Genomic DNA, 17,013 nt, shown 5'->3' with positions numbered 1-17,013 from the left:
CTGGAAATTCAAGCAACACACATCAAAGTTGCTGGTGAACACAGCAGGCCAGGCAGCATCTATAGGAAGAGGTACAGTCGACGTTTTGGGCCGAGACCCTTCGTCAGGACTAATGTGAATTTTGAATTCACTGCTGCAAAGCCTCTTCCGGTTTTTAAATTCACTACTGCGAAGCCTCTTCCTGTGAATTCCTCGTGTTTGCGTTTTAAATTCACTTCTGCGAAGCCTCTTCCGGTGATGCCTACACTGAAGAAGTTTAAATCTTCTCTTTGACGGGAGTTCAGTGAAGCCATCTCTCACTGCTCCCCATCTGTAATTTCTTTGGCTCTTCAACTTTTTTGAGTTAGTCCTGACGAAGGGTCCAAAACGTCGACTGTACCTCTTCCTATAGATGCTGCCTGGCCTGCTGCGTTCACCAGCAACTTTGATGTGTGTTGCTCCCTGCTGTTAAATTCAATCCCTCTAGCAATGAAGGCCAACATTCCATTTGCCTTCTACAAATCAACTTTTTGTGATTCATGCACAAGCACTCCCAAGTCCCTCTGCACAGCAACATGCTGCAATTTTTTACAATTTAAATAATAATGTGATCTTCAATTTTTCCTTCCAAAGTAGATAACCTCACATTTACCAACATTGTATTCTATCTGTCAGACCCTTATCCACTCACTTAACCTATCTATATCTCTCTGCAGGCTCTCTGTATTTTCTACACAATTTGCTTTTCTATTCAATTTAGTATCTGGTTAGAAAGTAAAGGTTCCAATTGTACAGGAAGGTACAGATGCCCAAGTTCTGTAGCTTATTAAATGGGACTGTGGGAATGATGGTTGAGCTACAGTCAACGAACAGCATTTGGACTTAGGTGTTTATATTGTCCAGGTGATGTATGGCAGTGTGAAGAGAAAATACGATTGTGTCTGCCATAGACGTATTGTGGCAATAGTCAAATTGCAGTGGGTCCAGGTCCTTGCTGGGGCAGGTGTTCACTCATATGGTCGTGAGAGTTTGGAATGAGCTACCAGCGCAAGTAATGCATTTCAAACATGATCTCAACGTTTTAAGAGAAGTTTGGATAGGTACATGGATGGTCAGGGTATGGACGATGATGGTCCCGGTGCAGGTCAATGGGAATAGGCAGCTTAAATGATCTGACGTGGCCTAGATAGGTGAAAGGGCCTGTTTCTGTGAGTATTTATCTATGACTCTATTTAATCACGACACCTCTGCTCTGCCTTTCTTTTACAAAGTTCCTTTAGCCCTGCTTTTGATCAAGCATTTGCTTGTTTGCTTGTGTCATTGGATGACATATTATTTCCTAACGGTTTCCTCAAAGCCCTTGTATAGGCTCAATGGTCTTTTAGATGTGATTATGATGACATCTTTCAAGTTGTCTTTCAGGGAAGTCCATATGGCACCATCTGCACAAAATTACTGGCCTACGTGTCAGAATGAGCTGCTAGTGGATAGTTCTTCATTCATAAATCTGGGTATTGAATCTGAATTTGTTTCTTGAAGTAATTGGTGTCTTTTTTGTAATTGTCATAAGTGTCTCAGACTTGCTTTTTGGCTTCAGATGTGTATGAATCCTTAAGTGATAGATAAGATGTTTGAAGTGCAGAGAAATGACTACATGATTTTGAATTCAGGATATTTTAATTTGGGTATAAATATAGTGAGCATTTAAACTAAATGAAAGAAATATTGTTTCTCTAATTTAATGTTTAACCATCCTCAGAAAACATTTGCCCTTACTGAATTTTACACAATTTTTATGTGTATTTGATTAGATCGAGTCCATGGCCAGATCAGCCATGATCTTATTGAATGGCGGAGCAGGCTTGACAGGCCAGATGGCCTACTCCTGCTCCTATTTCTTATATTTATATTTACTTATGTTCATATTTTCCAGGCTGGCTGGAAAGAAAATCATACGACTTTCATGAATGAGCTGAAGAATCTTCAGGCGACTGGACTCACTACGCTTGGGCAAGCCCTGCGGGCATCCTTCGATTTACTGAATTTGAACCGTTTAGTGTCAGGAATAGACAATTATGGTCAAGTAAGTCCAATCAACATTTTAAAACTTAACCCCATGTCACTGAGATTCACAGTTTAAATGTAAACCCATTTTGTTGGGACTGAAAATTGTAGAATTTGGCATTGCTTACTTTGAAATTTGTCTTGTATTCAGTTATATCTGAAATACTTTTAAGTCAATAATCTCTCAGATTCAGTCACTGTAGAGCAGAAATGAAGTTTAAAATCTAGAGGTATATATGTATATTGCAAAGCAAGTTAGGTCAATAGCCATACTTTGGTATTTGGCAGTCAGTTCTAGCCAAAGCACTTGCATCAGAGCTGACAGTGTGGCTGGGGTGAAAATAAATGATGTTAAAAGTTCAAGCAAATTCACTAATAGAAAGGTTGTGAGTGGTGGTAAAAATCTTCTGAGGTGCATATATTTCAATGCTAGGAGTATTGCGGGGAAGGCGGATGAGTTGAGGGCGTGGATTGACACATGGAATTATGACGTTGTAGCAATTAGTGAAACTTGGCTACAGGAGGGGCAGGACTGGCAGCTTAATATTCCAGGGTTCCGATGTTTCAGATGTGATCGAGGCAGAGGAATGAAAGGTGGGGGAGTGGCATTGCTTGTTAGGGAAAATATTACAGCAGTGCTCAAGCAGGACAGATTAGAGGGCTTGTCTGCTGAGTCCTTGTGGGTGGAGCTGAGAAACAGGAAAGGTATGGCCACATTAGTGGGATTGTATTACAGACCACCCAATAGTCAAAGAGAGTTGGAAGTACAAATCTGCAGAGAGATAGCAGGCAACTGCAGGAAACATAAAGTTGTGGTGGTAGGGGATTTTAATTTTCCATATATTGATTGGGTCTCCCATACTGTTAGGGGTCTAGATGGTTTAGAGTTTGTAAAATGTGTTCAGGAAAGTTTTCTAAATCAATATATAGAGGGACCAACTAGAAGGGATGCGATATTGGATCTCCTGTTAGGAAACGAGTTAGGACAAGTGACAGAAGTCTGTGTAGGGGAGCACTTTGGTTCCAGTGATCATAACACCATTAGTTTCAACTTGATCATGGACAAGGATAGATCTGGTCCTAGGGTTGAGATTCTTAACTGGAGAAAGGCCAAATTTGAAGAAATGAGAAAAGATCTAAAAAGCGTGGATTGGGACAGGTTGTTCTCTGGCATGGATGTGATCGGTAGGTGGGAAGCCTTCAAAGCAGAAATTTTGAGAGTGCAGAATTTGTATGTTCCTGTCAGGATTAAAGGCAAGGTGAATAGGAATAAGGAACCTTGGTTCTCAAGGGATATTGCAACTCTGATAAAGAAGAGGGAGTTGTATGACGTGTATAGGAAGCAGGGAGTAAATAAGGTGCTTATAAGAAGTGCAAGAAAATACTTAAGAAAGAAATCAGGAGGGCTAAAAGAAGACATGAGGTTGCCTTGGCAGTCAAAGTGAAGGATAATCCAAAGAGCTTTTACAGGTATGTTAAGAGCAAAAGGATTGTAAGGGATAAAATTGGTCCTCTTGAAGATCAGAGTGGTTGGCTATGTGCGGAACCAAAGGAAATGGGGGAGATCTTCAATAGGTTTTTTGCGTCTGTGTTTACTAAGGAAACTGGCATGAAGTCTATGGAATTAAGGGAAACAAGTAGTGAGATCATGGAAACTGTACAGATCGAAAAGGAGGAGGTCCTTGCTGTCTTGAGGAAAATTAAAGTGGATAAATCCCCGGGACCTGGCAGGGTTTTCCCTCGGACTTTGAAGGAGACTAGTGTTGAAATTGCAGGGGCCCTGGCTGAAATATTTAAAATGTCGCTGTCTACAGGTGAGGTGCCAGAGGATTGGAGAGTGGCTCATGTTGTTCTGTTGTTTAAAAAAGGATCGAAAAGTAATCCGGGAAATTATAGGCCAGTAAGTTTAACGTGGGTAGTAGGTAAGTTATTGGAGGGAGTACTAAGAGACAGAATCTACAAGCATTTGGATAGACTGGGACTTATTAGGGAGAGTCAACATGGCTTTGTGCGTGGTAGGTCATGTTTGACCAATCTATTGGAGTTTTTCGAGGAGGTTACCAGGAAAGTGGATGAAGGGAAGGCAGTGGATATTGTCTACACGGACTTCAGTAAGGCCTTTGACAAGGTCCCGCATGGGAGGTTAGTTAGGAAAATTCAGTCGCTAGGTATACATGGAGAGGTGGTAAATTGGATTAGACATTGGCTCGATGGAAGAAGCCAGAGAGTGGTGGTAGAGAATTGCTTCTCTGAGTGGAGGCCTGTGACTAGTGGTGTGCCACAGGGATCAGTGCTGGGTCCATTGTTATTTGTCATCTATATCAATGATCTGGATGATAATGTGGTAAATTGGATCAGCAAGTTTGCTGATGATACAAAGATTGGAGGTGTAGTAGACAGTGAGGAAGGTTTTCAGAGCCTGCAGAAGGACTTGGACCAGCTGGAAAAATGGGCTAAAAAATGGCAGATGGAATTTAATACTGACAAGTGTGAGGTATTGCACGTTGGAAGGACAAACCAACGTAGAACATACAGGGTTAATGGTAGGGCACTGAGGAGTGCAGTGGAACAGAGGGATCTGGGAATACAGATACAAAATTCCCTAAAAGTGGCGTCACAGGTAGATAGGGTCGTAAAGAGAGCTTTTGGTACATTGGCCTTTATTAATCAAAGTATTGAGTATATGAGCTGGAATGTTATGATGAGGTTGAATAAGGCATTGGTGAGGCCGAATCTGGAGTATTGTGTTCAGTTTTGGTCACCAAATTACAGGAAGGATATAAATAAGGTTGAAAGAGTGCAGAGAAGGTTTACAAGGCTGTTGCCGGGACTTGAGAAACTCAGTTACAGAGAAAGGTTGAATCGGTTGGGACTTTATTCCCTGGAGCGTAGAAGAATGAGGGGAGATTTGATAGAGGTGTATAAAATTATGATGGGTATAGATAGAGTGAATGCAAGCAGGCTTTTTCCACTGAGGCAAGGGGAGAAAAAAACCAGAGGACATGGGTTTAGGGTGAGGGGGGAAAAGTTTAAAGGGAACATTAGGCGGAGCTTCTTCACACAGAGAGTAGTGGGAGTATGGAATGAGCTGCCAGACGAGGTGGTAAATGCGGGTTCTTTTTTAAACATTTAAGAATGAATTGGACAGATACATGGATGGGAGGTGTATGGAGGGATATGGTCCGTGTGCAGGTCAGTGGGACTAGTCAGAAAATGGTTCAGCACAGCCAAGAAGGGCCAAAAGGCCTGTTTCTGTGCTGTAGTTTCTAGGGTTTCTATGGTTTCTATCAATTGGAAAATTATCCTTTGAATTGGGTAATCTGCCTTTTTGACACATCTGTTTTCCTATCAATTTTTAGACGTCTTTTCCATGTTAGAGATTATTTATTTGTTATTGTTATTTGTTATCAGTTATTTATTTGTATTGGCTCTTTGCTTTATAAGTGGACTGGATAAACACGTAGGAAAGAAGGGTCAAAATCTCCAGAGGTTTAAAGTTACTAGGAGGATTAGATGGGCCGTGAGAGATGAGAAAAGATTTTCACTCAGTGTTATTACATAGAACAGTACTTCACAAGAATATTATTTATTTATTCATTTTACGGAATGTGGGCATCACCAGATACGCCAGCATTTATTGCCTATCCCTAGTTGCCCTTGAGAAAGTGGTGATGAGCTGTCTTCTTGAATCGCTGCAGTCCCTGAGGTGTAGGTGTACCCACGGTGCTGTTAGGGAAGGAATTCCATAATTTTGACCCAGCAACAATGAAGGAACGGCGATATGTTTCCAACTCAGGATGGCGGGTGACTTGCAGGAGGATTTCCAAGTGGTGGTGTTCCCAGGTATCTGCTGTTCTCGTTCTTCTAGATGGTAATGGTCGTGGGTCTGGAAGGTGCTGCCTTAGGAACTTTGGTATGTTGTTGCAGTCCACTTTGTAGGTAGTACACACTGCTACAACTGTTTGTCGGTGGTGGAGGGATTGGATGCTTGTGGAAGGGGTACCAATCAAGTTCGCTGCCTTGTACTGGATGGTGTCAAGCTTCTTGAGTGTTGATGGAGCTGCACTCATCCAGGCAAGCATTCCTTTAAACTCCTGACCTGAGCCTTGTAGATGGTGGACAGGCTTTGGGGAGTCAGGAAGTGAGTTGCACACTGTAGGATTCCTAGCCTTTGACCTGCTCTGGTAGCCTCCTTCTTTCAGGAGAGGGCCAAGTTCACTCAACCTGTTCTCATAAGGCCTGCTCTCCAATCCAGGCAACATCACATGGAGTGAATCAGATTGGCTGAATACTGATGCATCTGGGATGCTGGGAACTTCTAGAAGAGGCCAAACTGGATCATTTACTCAGCCTTTCTGACTGAAGATTGTTGCAAATGCTTCAGCCTTTAGACCCACAATGTTTTGCTGAACCAATTAAATTAGTAATCAAATAGCTAACTAAACTAACCTCTTCTGCCTACACAATGTCCATACCTTTCCATTTTCCTCACATTCATACGTCTCTTAAAAGTACCTAAAGTATCTGTCTCTACCACTACCACAGGCAATGCATTCCAGGCACCCACCACTGCATTTTCTGGTGTTAGACATTTCAATCTTGGGGATAAGACATTGTCTGTCTACTCTTCCTACACCTCTCATAAACTTGCTTGTAAACTTCTATTGGGTCTCTCTTCAGGTTCCGCTGCTGCAGAGAAAACATAGAATATAGAATAGTACAGCACAGTACAGGCCCTTCGGCCCACAATGTTGTGCTGACCCTCAAACCCTGCCTCCCATATAACCCCCACCTTAAATTCCGTCATATAACTATCTAGTAGTCTCTTAAACTTCACTAGTGTATCTGCCTCCAAACAACCCAAGTCTGTCCAACCTCTCATTCTTTAGCACCTGGCAGCATCCTGGTAAACCTCTTCTGCACCCTCTCCAAATTCTTGATATAATTACTCATTCTTATTCAGAAGATTTAATAAGACCATAAGATATGGGAGCAAAATTAGGCTATATGACCCATTGAGTCTGCTCCACCTTTCAGTCATGGCTGATCTGTTTTTGCTCTCTTCAGCCCCACTCCCCGTAACCTTTGCCGTGTCCGATCATGAAAGTATCAAGCTCTGCCTTAAATACACCCAACGACCTGGCTTCCACAGCTGCCTGTGGTAATAAATTCCACAAACTTACCACCCTCTGGCTAAAGAAATCTCTCTGCATTTCTGTTTTAAATAGATGCCCCCCTGTCCTAAGGATGTGCCCTCTTGTCCTAGACTTCCGCACCATAGGAAACATCCTTTCCACATCTACTCTATCTAGGCCTTTCGACATTTGAAAGGTTTCAGTGAGATCCCTCCTCATCCTTCTAAATTTCAGCAAGTACAGACCCAGAACCATCAAATATTCCTCGCATGATAACCTTTTCATTCCCAGCATCATCCTTGTGAACCACCTCTGGACCCTCTCTAATGCCAGCATATCTTCTCTTATGCAACACCCTGGGAAAGGTTTCACTGCTAAGGTAATGGGCTTTCTGTAGAAGCAGTGTTTGGGTTATGATGAGAGATACTGGGTGCTTTGGAATGTGAGCTGGGTCCTTTGTTCAGTGAGAGATGAAGAGGAGCCATTGGAGAAAACCGGTGGTAGGATTTTCCTGGTGGGTGGCTGTGAATCAATGAAGCCAGGTGCCAAGATCAATTGAGGATCAGTGCATGTGAATTTTGGGAAGAGTTGAGCTCCAACTTGTGCACATCTGACTGTTCAATTGTTTTTTTTTTCTTTATTAATCCTTTAGTTAAGATTCAGAAATATAATTCCATTAATCATCTGCAGTGTGCTGTCTGTTATTTCCTAGATCTGAGTTGTAACAGGGTAGCAAATTACACAGCATCCACAGAAACCAGGGTTTGAAGTGGGAGAGTCGTCTCAATCTCACGGGTTTGGAGGGACGGAGTGTGTATTCCCTAGACTTACACAGCCAAGGAAATCAGCAAGGTTTCACTTAGATGAGGAGTCGAAAACTGTTCACAGTACTCAAGGTGAGGCCTCACCAGTGCCTTATAAAGCCTCAGCATCACATCCCTGTTCTTGTACTCTTGACCTCTTGAAATTGATGCTAACACTACATTCGCCTTCCTCAGCACCGACTCAACCTGCAAGTTAGCTTTTAGGGTGTTCTGTACAAGACCCTTTGCATCTCAGATTTTTGGATTTTCTCCTGGTTTAGAAAATTGTCTGCACATTTATTTCTACTACCAAAGTGCATGACCATGCATTTTCCAACCTTTTATTTAATGTGCCACTTTCTAGCCAATTCTCCTAACCTATGTCTTTCTACAGCTTACCTGTTTCCTCAACTCTACCTGTCCCTCCACCAATTTTCATGTGACCTGCAAACTTGCCAACAAAGCCTTCTATTCCATCATCTGAATCAGGGGTCCCCAACCTATTTTGCACCGCGGACCGGTTTAATATTGACAATATTCTTGCGGACTGGCTGACCGGGCGGGGGGGGGGGGGGGTGGAGTGTGTTATTCACGACCGGAATATAGATGATAAGTCAACTATAAGTCACTTATAAGTGGCTAATACACTCAGTTTCGTTTCTAAAAGGGTTTATCAAACGAATTTAATATTAAACACACAATATTTTCCTCGCATGAATATAGTGATAAGTCACTTATAAGTCAATAGCATCATGACATTTTAAGTAACGTTTGGATATTAAACACAGCACATATTTTCCTCGTATGAACATATAAAATCATTGCAACACACCAATATCGCTGAATCAGTGGGAGCCGTGGACTTGTTTCCCTGCAACAAGACGGTCCTATTGAAGGGTGATGAGAGACAGCGATACTCGAACGGAGTTCCTTATGTCCAGTCTATTCCGCAATTTAGTTTTCGTTACATTCATTGCAGAAATCCCCGCTTTGCAGAGATATGATGTTGGAGATGGAAGCAACGTTTTCAGTGCTTTCGTGGCTATCTCAGGATATTCAGCCTTGATTTTGATCCAGAATGCTGGTAGAGATGTTATATCAAACATACTTTTCAGCCCACCGTCATTTGCAAGCTCGAGGAGTTGATCTTCCTCCCGCGCTGACATGCATGATTCACCAGGGACATTCACAAATGGGTCACGGACCCATTTCTTTGCATGTCTTGGGTCATTTGCGGTTGGGAAGTAATGCTCGAATTCTGTCGACAGTGAAGATAGGTGATTGCGCACCAGTTGTGAGAAGGATGGTGCAACCTCAGTCTCTCCCAAAATCCCAGCTAATGTTAAGAACATGTTAAATATGCCCCTGTCCACTGGCCGTCCCCACAGTTCCAGTTTGGCTTTGAAAGCAGACACTTTATCTGCCAACTTGAAGACAGCTGTCATTCTCCCCTGAAGTGACAAATTGAGTTCGTTGAGCAGGTTGAAGATGTCACCCAGATAACACACATCAAAGTTGCTGGTGAACGCAGCAGGCCAGGCAGCATCTCTAGGAAGAGGTACAGTCGACGTTTTGGGCCAAGACCCTTTGTCAGGACTAACTGAAGGAAGGGCTGGTAAGAGATTGTTGCTTGAATTTCCAGCATCTGCAGAATTCCTCGTGCTTACGTCACCCAGATAAGCGAGTTTTGCTGTCCACTCCTCGTTACTGAAGTGTGCTGCCAGTGGTGACTTTTTTCCTGAAAGAAATCTCTGTAGCTGCTCTCTTAACTCAAAAACCTTGGCCAGAGCTCTCCCCCTTGATAGCTACCTGACTTCAGTGTGTTAGAGAAGGCGTTGTGCTCTGCATCCATTTCCTTGTAAAGCTGTTCAAACAGACATGAGTTAAGGGATTTTGCTTTGATGTGATTGATAACTTCAACATTTGCACTCAATACGCTGTTAAGATCAGGTGACATTTTTTGGCTAGCCAGCACTTCCCTGTGTATGACACAGTGTGTAGACTGGCATTCAGGAGCAACCTCTTTGACTCGGGTAGTGAAACCAGACAGCCGTCCAGTCATAGCTGCAGCCTCATCTGTGCATATTCCAACACAGAATGACCAGTCCAGTTTGCCTGACATGTAGTCATTCAAAGACTTGAATAGTTCTGCTCCAGTTGTGTTAGTTGGCAGCGGCAGTGCACACAACATATCCTCGTGCACATCGTCTTGAAATATATGTCGCACATAAACCAGCAGTATTGCCTTGTTATCGACATCAGTAGACTCGTCGACCTGGATAGCATACCATGGTGACTCGTTAAGCTGTTCCAACAGCCGTGCTTCGATGTCCTCCACTATGTCATCGATTCTCCTTGAAACCGTGGTAGCTGAAAGAGAAATCTGTGCCATCTTGTTATCTGCAGCTTCTCCCACCAGTTCATGGCACATGTCCTTGGCAGCAGGCAGAATCAATTCTTCACCAACAGTGGAAGGCTTCTTAGCTTTAGCAATATGGCTAGCCATGACGCTCTCAGAGCAGTAGCATTTGTGGAGGTGGTGGCTCCACATATCACACACAGGAGGCCTGGAGTGTGTGGGTCACCGGTCGCAATAAAGTCATATTTTATGTATGACTTGTTGTATTTTCTGTTGAAGGAAGCTTTCTTTTTTTTTGCAGTCTCGGCCTCAGCTGTCTCTGCGTTATCATCATCGTTAGGCCTTTTATGTCCCCTACCACCTCTTCCAAAGAAACTCTCAAGTGACATTTGTTTTTTCACTCATTGAGTAGTTGTTGGTTAATGACTGACTGATGACCTCGCGTGCATTCAAGTTCAACAGTGGGCGTGACAGGGAATGAGGAAAGGTGCAGCTGACTCATATCGTTTCATATCGCCAAATCATATCGTTTCCTCATGGCCCAGAAGCGCATGCTTTGTGGCCCGTTGGTTGGGGACCACTGATTCTAAATCATTGATATACAGCATAAAAATTATGCCATTGCTACTCTGCTCTCATCCCTGCCAGCATCTGCTTCCAATTTACTTTGGCCAACTCCTCTCTCATACCACTAATTTTCTTTACACCACTGAAATGCTATTATGCCAGACTGCACATTCTTCCTTTCAAACTTCAAGTTGAACTCAATCATATTGTGATCACTGCCTCCTAAGGAGTCTTTCGCCTTAAGCCCTCTCATCACCTCTGGTTCATTACATAACACACAATTCAGTACAGCAGATCCCGTAGTAGGCTCAATAGCAAACTGCTCTAAAAAGCCATCTGATAGGCATTCATTCAACAAACTCACTCTCTTGCGATCCATTACCAACCAGATTTTCCCCATCTCCCATGACTATCATAACATTGGCCTTTTCTGTTTCCTGTTGTAATCTGTGGTCCACATCCCAGCTACTGTTGGGAGCCTGTATATTACTGTCATCAGGGTCCTTTTACCCTTGCAGTTTCTTAATTGAACCCACAAGGATTCAACATCTTCCAATCCTATGTCACATCTTTCTACTGATTTGATGTCATTCTTTACCAGCAGAGCCACACCACCCCTTCTGCCTACCTTCCTATCCCTCCGATACAACATGTAACCTTGGACATTTAGCTCCCAACTGCAACCAACCTTCAGCCACGTTTCATTGATGCCCACATTATACCTGACGATCTGTAACAGTGCAACAAGATCATCTACCTTATTTCTTGTACTCCATGCATTGAGATATAACACTTTGAGTACTGTATTTGTTACCCTTTTTGATTTTGTATCCCTAATACACTGATACCCACCCTGCTGGCTGCAATTATATCCAATCATCTGCCTACCCTTCCGAACAGTCTGACTACATGCTATCTTTGCTTTTTACCATTTGTCCTATCCTGAAGCTCTTCACTCTGGTTCCCACCCACCTGCCAAATTAGTTTAACCCTCCCCAACAGCTCTAAAAAAAAAACCTGGCCATGAGAATACCCGGTTCCCTTCGGGTTCAGGGCAAATCGTCACTTTTGAACAGGTCATACCTCCCACAGAAGAGATCCCAGTGATCCATGAACCAGAAGCCCTGCCCATGCACCAGCTTCTCAGCCACACATTTACCTGCCAGACCATCCTGTTTCAACCCTCAATGGTGCGTGGCACAGGCAGCGATCCAGAAATTACTACCCTGGAGGTCCTGCTTCTCGCTTTTCTCCCTAGTTCTCTAGAATTTCTTTTCTGGATTTCTTTGCTTTTCCTTCCTATGTCATTGGTACTAAGACCTATACTAAGACATCTGGCTGCTCTCCCTCCTTCTCCAAAATATTGTGGACGCAATCTGAGACATCCCTGACCCTGGCACCTGGAAGGCAATGTACCCGTTCACATCCACAGAATCTCCTGTCTGTTCCCCTGATTATTGAGTCCCCTATCACTACCACTTCCCTCTTCTCCCCCTTTCCCTTCTGCACCACGAACCTATGCTCAGTGCCAGGAACACACATCAAAGTTGCTGGTGAACGCAGCAGGCCAGGCAGCATCTCTAGGAAGAGGTGCAGTCGACGTTTCAGGCTGAGACCCTTCGTCAGGACTAACTGAAGGAAGAGTGAGTAAGGGATTTGAAAGTTGGAGGGGGAGGGGGAGATCCAAAATGATAGGAGAAGACAGGAGGGGGAGGGATGGAGCCAAGAGCTGGACAGGTGATAGGCAAAAGGGGATACGAGAGGATCATGGGACAGGAGGTCCGGGAAGAAAGACAGGGGGGGGGGGACCCAGAGGATGGGCAAGAGGTATATTCAGAGGGACAGAGGGAGAAAAAGGAGAGTGAGAGAAAGAATGTGTTCATAAAAATAAGTAACAGATGGGGTACGAGGGGGCCTTAGCGGAAGTTAGAGAAGTCGATGTTCATGCCATCAGGTTGGAGGCTACCCAGACGGAATATAAGGTGTTGTTCCTCCAACCTGAGTATGGCTTCATCTTTACAGTAGAGGAGGCCGTGGATAGACATGTCAGAATGGGAATGGGATGTGGAATTAAAATGTGTGGCCACTGGGAGATCCTGCTTTCTCTGGCGGACAGAGCGTAGATGTTCAGCAAAGCGGTCTCCCAGTCTGCGTCGGGTCTCGCCAATATATAGAAGGCCACATCGGGAGCACCGGACGCAGTATATCACCCAGTCGACTCACAGGTGAAGTGTTGCCTCACCTGGAAGAACTGTTTGGGGCCCTGAATAGTGGTAAGGGAGGAAGTGTAAGGGCATGTGTAGCACTTGTTCCGCTTACACGGATAAGTGCCAGGAGGGAGATCAGTGAGGAGGGATGGGGGGGATGAATGGACAAGGGAGTTGTGTAGGGAGCGATCCCTGTGGAATGCAGAGAGGGGGGGGAGGGAAAGATGTGCTTAGTGGTGGGATCCCGTTGGAGGTGGCGGAAGTTACGGAGAATAATATGTTGGACCCGGAGGCTGGTGGGGTGGTAGGTGAGGACCAGGGGAACCCTATTCCTAGTGGGGTGGCGGGAGGATGGAGTGAGAGCAGATGTACGTGAAATGGGGGAGATCCGTTTAAGAGCAGAGTTGATAGTGGAGGAAGGGAAGCCCTTTTCTTTAAAAAATGAAGACATCTCCCTCGTCCTCAGTGCCAGGAGCCTGGTCTCCATAGCATTCCCCAAGGAGGTCATCTCCCACAACAGTATCCGAAACAGTATAGTTGTTATTAAGGTGAATGGTCACAGGTGCTCTGCACTAACAGTCTATTCACGTTTCCATTTCTCCTGACAGTCACCCAGCTTCTTGCCTTCTGCAACTTAGGGGTGACTACGTCCCTATCACTCTCATGATCTCCTCAATCTCCTGTACGAGCCGAAGGTCATCCAGCTGCTGCTCCAGATCCCTAACGTGGTCTTCAAAGAGCTGAAGCTGGATGTACTTCACGCAAGTGTAGTTCCGTGGGAGACTCTGGGTCCTCCAGGACCCCAACATCCGGCACAATGAGCAGACAACGGCCATTTACTACACTAAGTACAGTAAGAAAAAAACGAAAACCTTAACAGAAACTTGTCCAAAGCCAACACCTCTTCTGAGCTGAAGCCTCCTTTGAGTCAAAACCCTACACTCCTACTCTCACCATTCACCTGCTCCCAATAATGGCCACCCTGCTTGTCCGTTCTGTACTTTTAAACAAGCATCGCCGACCTGTGAAAAACCTTGTCGCTCTGGCCTACTCCTGCTGCTGATTGGGCTGCTGGAATGAGCCCGAATACCCACAAGGGTCTCCTTTTAAACAAGTGTCGCCGACCTGCGCAAAACCTCGTGGCTCTGGCCTGCTTCTGCTGCTGATTGGGTTGCCGGAATGATCCATTATTAAATGTGCTTGTTGGAAAAAGTGTGTGAACCTTTGCCTTCAGTAACTGGTGTGACCCTCTTGTATAGCAATAACTTCAAACGTTTCCGTTAACTGTTGATTAGTCCTGCACACCGGTTTGGAGAAATTTTAGGCCATTTCTCCTTAAAAAACTGCTTCCACTCTGGGATGTTGGTGGACTTCCTTGCACGAACTGCTTGCTTCAGGTCCTTTCACAATATTGCAGGATGCCGACTCCTAGCAACAGTACTCAGTTTCCTCCATTTGTAGACAATTTCTTACTGTGGACTGGTGAACACTCAGGTCTTTAGAAATCCTTTTATAGCCTTTTCCAGCTCTGTGCAGCTTTACAATTTTTCAAAGGTCTCCTGAAAGTTGTTTTGATTGAAGCATGGTGCACATGAATAGATCTTTCTTGAGAAGAGCAGGCTCTGTCAGGAGCCTGACTTTGTGTGTCATTTTTATAGGACAGGCACCTGTACAATCCACACTTCCAATCTCATCTCACCTGACTCCAAAGAGCTTTTGTAGAAGGCACTACCCCAGAAGTTCACATACTTTTTCCAACAAATACATGTAATACTGGATCATTTTCTCAATAAATAAATGAACAAGTATAATGTTATTTAATTGGGTTCTCTTTATCTAGTTTAGGACTTGTGTGAAGATCTGATCACAGGTCTTATTTATGCAGAAGTAGAGAAAATTCTACAGGGATCACAAACTTTCTCGCACCACTGTATCACAAATAACAAGGGTCCCAGCACTGATCTCTGTGGTACAGCACTGGTCACAGAATTCCAACTGGAAATTTTTCCCATTAGTTTCTAATTGCTAATTTTGAACCCAGTTAATTAGCTCACTCTGGATCCGATGTGCCTTGACGTTCTGGACCATGCAGACCTTGTCAGAGCCTTACTAAAATCCATTAAGACAGTGTCTACCACCCTGCATTCATCAATCATTTAAGTTTCCTCAAAAAAAACTCAGATTAGTTAAATGAGGTTTGCCCTGCACAAAGTTATGCCCTTAGGGTGGTAATGCATTTCATCCCTCTACTCTCTTGGAGTTTCAGCAGAATAATGGCTAATCTTTTACCGCAGCTTTATTTTCCGGCACTTTTCCATATACTTTGCCTTTTTTAACATCCAGAATCTCTGTGTTAAATTAACTTGATGACTATACTGCAGCCTTGGAGGTGGGGAATTCCATGATCGCCATCCTCTTAAACCAAAAACAAAAGTCTTTCAAGGTGTTTTGAGATGAAATCATTACTTAATAACATTGACAAGTTAAAAGAGTTATTTGAAAAAGCCACAAAGCATAAAATTGCTTCAGAAAATCTTTTGATTTCTGTTTATAATTAACCTTCTCTACGTGAGTGACTTGATTCTATTTATTTGCAGGCATTCATTGTGAAACTGTGAATGAACCTGCTGTGCTAGTCAGCACGTGCAGATCTTTCTGAAATCCGTGTGCTGCAGTTTGTAAAATGTGGTTTCTTTTCTTCAGGGGAGGAATCCGTTTTTCCTTGAACCGTCTGTTATAATCACTATCTCTGATGGAAGCAGAATGACAAACAATGGAGGGGTGCAAGACGAGGTAAAATGCAGAGCCTTGAGGCATTTGTACATGGATTTGCAGTTGTAACCTAGAATTTAACATTACTTCTATTTGGTAATCCCAATTCCTACAGCTGCTTGTTTGATTTTACTGAATTTTAATGGCTTCAGTCTTCCTACTTCTTGCCAAAAATCAGCTGCTAGAGGAACTCAGTGAGTCAGGCAGATTCACTTGCACCTCCTCCAACCTTGTTTATTCCAGTCCTTGCTGTGGATGTAGCCTCATCAACATCAGTGAGACCTAGCAACCACTTTGCCAAGCACCTGCACTTTGTCTGTCATGGTTCCAGTTGCAAGTGATTTTAATTCCCCTCCCTATTCAAAGGTTCAAAGTATATATCACCATATACAACCCTGAGATTCATTTTCTTGCAAGCATGCACAGTAAGTACACTCAGGGCTGTATTTCCTTTTCTTTATTACTGTATATTTTTCTGAAATCGTAACTGAAACACTCTGGTTCTATCGGCTGCATAAGTCGAGGGAAGACAGTCTCTGACCCCGCCAAACCTGTGAGATTGAGGTGTAAGCTCTCCTGAAACCCCCTGTTTGGGTGGATGCTGCGTGATTTGTTCCCCTGTTACAGATCAGTACCATGAAATAACAGACTGTACACCATACACAATTAAATAATTTAGCTTTTTATTTCTTAATTTGACTAAAGGGTTAGTAAAGAAAAAGCAGAAAAAAGGAAAGGGTCCATTTTAATGTAACAGTCTAATATGCACAAGTTGGAGCTCAGGGTTTCCACTTCACCGATCCTCCTTTGATCTCCCCAGCCTTCAGCGGATCATGGCACCACTCTGGGTCGAGAACTACGGCCTCTCCATTCCGGCGTCTTCTCCCGCCGAACAAAGACCTAGATCACGCCGGTGTCAGGCACACGACACGAAACACACTCCTTTCATTGGACGGCTCACATTCCAAAGCACCCGTTATCTCTAACCATAACGCAAACACTGCTCCTACAGAAAGACCATTACATTAGCAGTGAAACCTTTCCCAGGGTGTTACGTAACCATATGTGCTTTTTGGTGCTGTTGGTAATGTGTTTAGTATCTTGGCCCCAGAGAACACTCCATTCCA

General features: G+C 43.8%; 1 protein-coding gene across 14 annotated transcripts in view; it reads left to right on the top strand.

Moving 5' to 3' along the window:
• Positions 1–17,013, top strand: part of ints6l (integrator complex subunit 6 like) — a 194,740-nt gene that overhangs the window by 26,452 nt on the left and 151,275 nt on the right. For 13 of the 14 annotated variants that reach the window (XR_011887600.1, XR_011887599.1, XM_072271090.1 and 10 more), the window contains exons 3-4: positions 1,913–2,062; positions 15,818–15,907. Coding sequence is in view for 12 of the 14 variants with exons in the window: in XM_072271090.1 (XP_072127191.1) it covers positions 1,913–2,062; positions 15,818–15,907 (240 nt within the window). In the remaining 2 variants the exon portion in view is untranslated. The remainder of the gene's footprint in view (positions 1–1,912; positions 2,063–15,817; positions 15,908–17,013) is intronic. The other variant, XM_072271087.1, reaches the window with a different exon arrangement.

The sequence above is a fragment of the Mobula birostris genome, chromosome 10 (genome assembly GCF_030028105.1).
Source record: "Mobula birostris isolate sMobBir1 chromosome 10, sMobBir1.hap1, whole genome shotgun sequence".
NCBI classification, from domain to species: Eukaryota; Metazoa; Chordata; class Chondrichthyes; order Myliobatiformes; family Myliobatidae; genus Mobula; species Mobula birostris.
Note: the sequence above shows the minus strand (reverse complement) of the source record. Positions and strands in the feature narration are given on the sequence as shown.